At 25.6% G+C, this 8,934-nt stretch overlaps 1 protein-coding gene across 1 annotated transcript in view; it reads left to right on the top strand.

Moving 5' to 3' along the window:
- Positions 1–8,934, top strand: part of LOC111621834 (clumping factor A-like) — a 76,168-nt gene that overhangs the window by 25,077 nt on the left and 42,157 nt on the right. Inside the window, exons 2-3 of the mRNA XM_023364098.1 lie at positions 4,761–4,969; positions 5,211–5,394. Of these exons, the coding sequence (XP_023219866.1) occupies positions 4,761–4,969; positions 5,211–5,394 (393 nt within the window). The remainder of the gene's footprint in view (positions 1–4,760; positions 4,970–5,210; positions 5,395–8,934) is intronic.

Below are 8,934 nucleotides of genomic sequence, written 5' to 3'. Positions count from 1 at the left end.
CTAATTTACATACTGTACAGACGATAGTTCGCCTAAACTCTCCGTAGCGTGGCGCCAGGCGGCGGAAAATATATATATAATTATAATAAAGTTACAATAAATTAAGTTAATATATAATTATATATACAATACCTAATTTATATATAATACTGTACAGACGATAGTAATCTCTCCGTAGCGTGGCGCTTGACGGCGCGGAAAGTAGTTTGGCTGCCCGATGACGTTTTACGTAATTATAGGAGTTTTTTACAGATACCGTCGCAATTTTTTCGCTGTCTTATAGGAATCGTAATTATAGGGGGTCTACTGTATATAATAATAAACCCAGAAACATGATTAATATTTATCTAAATTAAATTAATTGGTCTGATTAGACAGAAAACAGAGATCCAGATAGCATAACTGGTAATGCATTTTCACAATAAGCAGGAATTTTGGGTTGAGTCCTATTCCAAGTTAATCTTTTCTTCCAGAATATTCTAAATTAAATTGTTTCTGAATATTAAATTTAACACAATGGTGGTTATCATTTTATCTCTAGTCAAATTCATTAATATCTTATTAATTAATTAGCAATATTGTAGCCCAATGAGAATCTGACTGTTTTATTTGATTAATAATGTTTATCAGATTGATTATATATGTAATTATTGAATAAAGAAATATAAGGAATCACATTTTTTGAATGAATTGGCTATCCAAGGAGAAAATTTTTATCCATTGCTTCATTTGCTTTATTTATCTAATAATAAATGTAAAAATAAAATAACTTAAAATTAAGATAGTAAAATTATTATATTAGTTTGTACAGAAAGTGGATTATTGATGGAAAGAGGAATGAACATTGTGTTTGCAGTATGTTATTTTTGGCAAATTTTTGTTCGGCAAATTGTGAATCATTTTAACATGCTGAATTGTCTAACTAGCAAAAATTATTCACAACTAGTTGGAATCACAAATATCTTGAAATATATATATATATATATATTTCAAGATATTTGTGATCAAGATATATATATATATATAAACGAGTGTGATTAATCTGTATACAAGGTATCTTGAAATAAAAGAGATTTAAATATGACAACTACAAAGAATATACTGTACTTCCTAATTGTATTCATAAACACCTCATACAACTGGAAAAACCTTATGAAGTTCAAATTAACACACATGTACCAAAAAATCTAGCATTGTAAGTTCTGTAGAAGATAATGATCACTCTGTGCTTCATGTATTTTCTACAAAATTCCCATTATTAAGCTCTCTTATTTTTTCACAGTTGTCACATTTGTGAGGCTCTCAATGAAGGAAAATCCAGTTGTCAAGTGGCATAAATGATCATTTTACCCACCAGTTGACTACTAGATTGGTGATTCAATTTAATTACAGGCGAACAGCCTGTGGTTGTTATTTTTTTTTTCATGAAAAATATAGAACAAATTTTATTTTTGTATATGAATTTTGCTTTTTGCATTACTACACATAGTAATAAAAAATATCAAAGTCCAAAACAGCTTTAAATGGTCAACTACTTTTACCATCTACCAGGTCAGTCCATAAGTTCGTGCGCATTTTTATCTACAAAAAAAGCAACGAAAAATTTTAATTAAATCTTATTTCAATCTATAATGTATTCACCATTATTTCGTACAATTTCTTGCCATCTTGATGGTAGCTTTTTAATTCCGTCTTTGTAAAATGATTTCGGTTTTGAATCAAAATATTCAGAAATAGCCTTTTTTACATTGTTCTCATCCTCAAAAGTTTTTCCTTTTAAAAAATTCTGCAAACTCCGAAAAAGATGATAATCACTGGGAGCAATATCTGGCAAATATGGTGGATGAGGTAAAATTTCCCAGTTGAAGCTTTTGAGTTGAGCAGTTGACGTTGTTGTCAGTTAGCTATTGACAGTTCATGTGGTATCCATTTTCCTAGCTTTGAAACTTTTCCGATTTGTTGTAGATGTCTATGAACAGTTCCATGGGATGAATTTAAACGTTCCGCAATTTCATCAACTGTTAAAGATGGTTCTGCTTCAACTAGTGCAGAGAGACATCATCATCAAAGTCAATGGGTCTTCCAGTACGAGCCTTATCCTCCACACTAAAATCATTATGTCTAAATTTTTCTAACCACTTCTGCGCAGTCCTTACACTTATTACAGTTTGATTATGAACAGTATTTAATTTTTTGACTGCATTTGTAGCATTATCATCACTTAAAAATAAAAAGTATAAAAGATGTCTCTTATATTCATCTGTTACTTCCATTTTAACGAAAATAAACAACTGAAATGTTTCCAATTCTGAACAGTATTATATGAATGAGATCCAATTTAACACTTCAGTGTAAAAAGTATCACATTAGACTGGCATTTTTAATAGCAAAACAAGATTTTTCTCAACGTCATAAAATACACAGGAACTTATGGACTGACCTGATATTACCCTAAGAACTCGTATATCTATTTTCAGATCTGTGTCATTCAATATTATTGACATTAAAATTTTTTATTTAATTTTTCTAAATTTTTTTTAATATATAACAATAAATTTCATGAATTGTTTTATAAATAAAACTGAAATAAAACAATATCATAAATAAATTTTTGTCATCTGGTAGGCATTTGTATCTTTGATACCCAATGTTTAGGAATTTCTTTTTTAGCTCTTACTTATTTTATAATTACTTCTACAATGAAGTGGAATAGAAAAACAATGATTTAATGTTTGATGTAGTACCTTCTAAAATGCATAGTACCAGTGTTATGCTTTCAACAGCCATTCTAGAAGCATGGGATAAGACGATAAGATGAGTTATGTAAGAAGGTTTTTATTCCATTTTAGCAATTTTCTGTGGGACATAGGTCACTGTGGATTATTTTCATAAAATTATGATTTCTTATTTGGGGTCATTTTTAGGTTGATTGAATTGTATAGAAATAGTTTAAAGTGCTTAATGAGTGATGGAAAATATCAGAATTGAATCACAAATTAGATTATTAGATTACAAATAAACAATTTTATGTTATAGTCTTGGTTAATATTTATGTGTTAATAGTATTACTAATGAGAAAGTATGAAATTTAGCCTGGCTATGTGTGTAATGATACACCTGCTACACAATAACATAACTCCCCATATGGCACACAAGATTTAATACTAGCTAAAAAAAAAAAATATGAATGGGAAGTATGCTAGAGTATATGCGTCATGCACATAGTTTAGACTTAGCATCCTCTGAGTTTTACCTTTTTGACTTCTTAAATGATGTCATGGACTTTTTCAAATCATTAAATGGCAAATTTTTGTCCCATTCTTTCACTAGGAAAAGTGTTTAGGAAAGAATGGCAGCTATGTAGAAAAAATAGCTTAGATTGTGTATTTTCAATTGACTAATTTAATTTTTTGGTGTAATTTGTTTTTAAGTTGTTAAAAAAGACTCTTAATTTTGTATCAAGTCAAGTCTATATTAATGCAATTAAAAAATGAGATACTCTCTAAATATGAGTATCTGTTAATAGTCTGCTTCTTGTTTTGTACTTTGAAGAAAACATAATGAATTTCAAAAACAACTTTAATAAATATCTCATTTAGATATAATGTATTGAAAGCTAATCATATGCATTTAAATATCAAGTTATTTAACTGTAATAACTTTATAGAAAAGGTAGTAAGAGATTCAAATATACAAAAATAAAAAAAATATAATTTGAAATTTTCATTTAAGAAATTTTATATTTAATAATCTAAAAGATTATTAATTCATAAAATAAGCAAAATTACTTAGTTTCTGGTGTTAATTTACTGTAACTTTAATAAAATAAAGAAATTGAATGTTTTCAGCAGTTACATAATGCCATAATCAGGAACTGTTTGAAACAAAAGAATGGCCTAAAATAAATTAAAGAAAAAATTCTCAAGTGAAGTAAATTAAATCGATAAATTGGTAAGGAAGATTTTACCAATGAACAATGTTAGAAAATTCACAGTGATTAAATAATATAAGGTGAAAGTTCTATAAATAGAAGAGAAAATATTAACATAGCAAATCATGTAAAATTAGCTAATAATCTAGTGGAAATGTAGTGGACTGGTTGATGGGTTTGAGTTATTTAAACATGTAACTTTTGATCATTTATCTCTAACATTTTTTTAGTTAATGATTTGGCCATGTAGAGTTGTAATAGAATTGACCTTGACCCATTCATCAAATTCTTGTCCCTGAAAAGTTAATATAAAATATAAAAATTAATATATTAAACACTTGATTTAACAGATTTAAAGGGAAAAATTTTAAATCTTTTTATTTGCAAATAGAGCATACTTAATGCTTGGATTAAAGAGTCAATAAATATAAATTACTCAATATATGTTGTTTTATTTTTAATTATACATTATAATAATTTAACACATCTTGCAGATTTTATTTTTTACTAATTTATGTTTTTACATTATAATTATTATTTACTAATGTATGTTTTTACAATACATTTGATTTAACAGACTTTCAGTAATAGTGGATACTTCTCCAATTTGTCTGCTTCAATTTAATAGTTATATTAATTTCAGTTTTTTTCAGTTTGGTTTTTTTATGATAGAATTATTTTCAAAATTTACATGTATAGATATATTAGAAATATAATAGAAAATTACATATAAATGTAATTTTTATATTTAATTCTTGTTACTGAAAACACTGAAGTTTTAGTAAAGTTAAATTATTTTAAATAAAAATTTAAAATTTTTTAATTTTAGGATTTAGAAGAAAAAGTTGCTGATGAAACAAGAAGTGAAAATGGCTCTCTTCAGAATTCTAATTCAAGAAGCCCTTCTAGTTGTTCAGATTCAGGTTCTGAAAGTGATTCTGATTCTGGATCTGCATCTGATTCTAATTCAGAATCTGTCAAATCACAATCTCATCAAAGTTCAAAAAGTGAATCTGAAGCAGATTCAGCATCAGATAGGCAAGTTTCTACAAAATTGCTTATATTTAGAACTATATTTCATTAACTAATAAGAAATATTTATTAATTATTATTATGTAATGAAATGTCATTATCATAGTTTTCATAAATTCTTTTTGACTTAATTCTACCTTGATCAACATTTAATTGAGACAGTTGTTCAAATTATATCAAATTATTATTTTATTTATTTAAAAAAATAAATTTAAAAGGACTAATTTTAAAAAATATTAATTTAAAGGGAGAGTGTGTCTAATAGTGAGAGACAAAATGCATCTTCACCAGCAGATATCCATTCTGATGATTGTAAATCAGAATATGAACAAAAAAATGATGGTGATTCGAAGAGTCCTCATACTGAAAACTCTCTAGATGGCAGTCGTTCTTCACATAGTCGTAAAAATAAATTGAGAGATTTGAAACAGGTAATGAATATTTTATAATTTACTTCAGTATCTAAATGTGCAGTAGTAATTATTTAAATTTTTAACTTATTTTTTTGCTGAAAATTTGTTCATTTTTTTATAATTCAATATGTTAAAAGCATTTTTCCTTTATCCTCTCTCTGTTTCTGAACTTTTTAAAGTATGTTTAATATGAAATAAATTCATTAGAAAAGATATTATAATATAATAATTTTATATATTTATATTTAATTTTTACATAGTAATTCTTGTAAAATTAAAACAAAAATTTTGATAATTGAAGTTTATATTTTTTATAGAAAAATGTTAAATTTGAGTGATTTTTAACTTTGGATGATGTACATGCCAAAATCAAATCATTCAAAGTATTGTGTTTACTCAGTATATAAGCCATGTGCTGCTTTCAAAAACCAGAAGTGTGGCTCATGAATGATAGTCAAAGATTTCAAATGAAAATGCTTTATATTATTGAAAAAAATGATAAAATGTGTTGCAATGTTTAAGCTTATTAATTAAATGACAAGAATTTAGTTAAGCATACATTATACTGGATGCAAATTAAAAAAAGCAAGTTAAATCTTTTATGTCCAGCAACAGATTTATAGAACAAACTAATGCTTTTAGTAGCTATCATTGGATTACACATTCAAATTCAATAGTTCTAGAAAATCATGGCACAAATTGTTGACATGTGATATCAAAGGGTTTTAAGTTTAAAACTTTTTGATGTGTGTTAATGGCTTGTGCTACTACATTTTGAAATCGTAGGATGTGAATATGTAATCTGATGACATCTACTAAAAATAGCTGAAAACATTACCTTGTTCCATAAGTCTTATATCTGACACTAAAGGTTTGAAGTTACATTTTCATTTGATGGCTTTGATGAAAATTAGTGTAATCTAATAACTCAAAATGTGTACCATTTATCATATCAATTTTTAGTATTATATTGTCCATTTGAATTATTTATTTTTTATTTGCTTCATTTCATTAGAATTTGTATGCATATATGCATATATACATACTATCAATATAAACTACAGAAACTTGCATTCTAAAATTCCAAAAGTGCTATGTATTCTTGTTTTTGTTTCCCAATTAAAACAAATTTTTTTCTATTTTCATATAGTCCTTAGATAAATGTTTTTAGCATCTTAAATGAATTTTTCATTTAGTTTCTCAAACATTTTTGGTTCTACTACTGTTTATCAACTTATTTCCTATTGGCTTGGGATTATTTTTTTATAAAGATGCTGTAAAAGACAAAAAGCATTTGACTACCTAACTTTAGTTTATCTTAATGCTTTTTTTCTCTAGTTTGATGTATAATTCTGTGAATTGTTGTTTTCAATTTTTCTGAAAATAGGTTTATAATTTTTAAATTAAAAATTAAAAAAATCAAAATTATTCTTAGATGTATTTTCAATGCATTATACTATTATAGTAATTACCTAAAAATTTTTTACTCATTTTATTCTTACAAATATGCACTTACATTATAAAATTTAACATAATGAAAATAGTGAAAGATATAAAACTAAACAAACAAATGGAAATAATTTATGTAGCTGACTTATTAAAAGTTTTAATATGTTAAAAGTTTCAACATAAAACTTTCAAAGTTTCAACAAACTTTAAAATATCTTCAAAATAACTTCAAAAATAAAAGTTTCAACAAACTTTAAAATAATTTTAGGCATTATTTTTACTGTTTGGTTATTTCCATTTTAGCTTGGCTGAACCATGATAGATACGATAAAAAGATTGTTATTGCCTACAGGACAGTCAGAAAATGAAATAAAAATGATTCATTAAAAGATTGAAATTTCAAAATCTGTACATAAGTAATAGATTAGAAATTGGGAATACCTTTAATCTCTGAACTACCACTAAGAAATTTTGTCAATAACTTCAAAGTTTCTAAGAGACAAAGTACTCATTTTTCAAATCATAAAAGTATAATTTAATAACATAAAATCAATATATATAAAAAATATAACAGCAAACTAAAAAAAAACTATACTGAAAAGTAAATAAACAGTTATAAAGTGCACAAAATAAACAATTTCAACAGTACCAAATAACAAGCATATTTCTTTAGTTATATAAGAATTCAGTTGTGATTTTCTCAATAAAATTGATTTGGTAATTTGAACATTTCTAAATTAAAATATGTTTACAAAAGTTCTACAAAAATTCAAAATTATAGGGAAAAAAATAGACTCTACTTTGTGTTTTGCAAAACTAGATATTCACCACTATATCCAATCATATCTAAAACTTATGGAAAAAATCAGCACTAAATTAGTAATGGTATAATGTAAAGAATGATCAGACCTAGAAATATGTTTTTTATTATATAATTTCCTTAATGGACAGGTAAAAACAGTCATAAGTGAGAGATACTACATATTTACAGCTTATCTCAGCTCTTATTGTTTGATATGTTTCCCTATGTAGAGATATAGAGTAATTCTGGAGTAAGTATTCCAATATTAATTTATACTTTAAAAATGGGTATATTTTAATTTCCCATCTATTACACATAACAGAAGAAAAGTATGGTAATTGATCAAAAAAATTCAATTTGTTCCTTTTTTAAATTGTATATTGTGATTTTTTTTAACAGAAAAAAGTGCTTTGTAATTATATATGATGATAGAATTTGGTTTTCAATGTTAAGTTGATAATTTTAACTGAAAATTAATCCGATTTCTTACCTGATATTATATTCTCTCTAATTTGCATTAAATTTAATTTCAATAAACACTCAGATTCTTTGAATACTTTGACTCAAACACCTTATGCTTTCGAGAAGTAATATTTATTATCCTATAAACATTTTCTACCTTCTCCACAGTTAAATTTAATTATTAGTGATTTTGTTATTCCAAATAAAGTGATTTCTTTAGAGATGTGTGTGCTTTGTTTGACATCTTCAGTTGAATGAAAATTGTCTAAAACTTCTTTATTTTAAGCTACATTAGCCCAACAATTATATACAGCTTAGAATGAAACTATTAAAAGTTTCTGTATGATAATATCACATAGATACTGTTTACAAGTAGCTATTGAATAAATATTAGTTTTTATAATAATTAGTTGGATATTGTATCAAAGTAAATTAGTTTTATTACTAATTTACATCAAACATATAGGTAAGAATTTATAAAGTAAATTTAATTTCAAACTTTTGATGTTTTTATTTTTTATCATTTTTAGAAAAAACTAATATTTCATTATCTCACTTAATTACTTTTATATGCATATAATGGATCTATTTAATTTTTTTTTTTTAATGTAAATAATATACAGTAGAGTCTCGAAAACGTGGCACTCGATAACCCGGCAGTCCAGATAACTCGGCCACACCCTGGCAGCGCAAAAAAATCCTTAGTTAATTAATTTTTATTATAGACAGCTTTATGCCTCATAAAGTATTTTTCTGAGGTCTGTCTTATCAGGTAAATTACTGTACACAGTGTATTCATTAATTTTCATTTTCATGTAGTAAAGGCTCTATGCCTTCATAAAGGA

This window comes from Centruroides sculpturatus, unplaced genomic scaffold (genome assembly GCF_000671375.1).
Source record: "Centruroides sculpturatus isolate CEXI.00-Female unplaced genomic scaffold, Cexi_2.0 scaffold169, whole genome shotgun sequence".
NCBI lineage: Eukaryota > Metazoa > Arthropoda > Arachnida > Scorpiones > Buthidae > Centruroides > Centruroides sculpturatus.
This window is presented reverse-complemented; position numbering and strand designations above follow the sequence as displayed.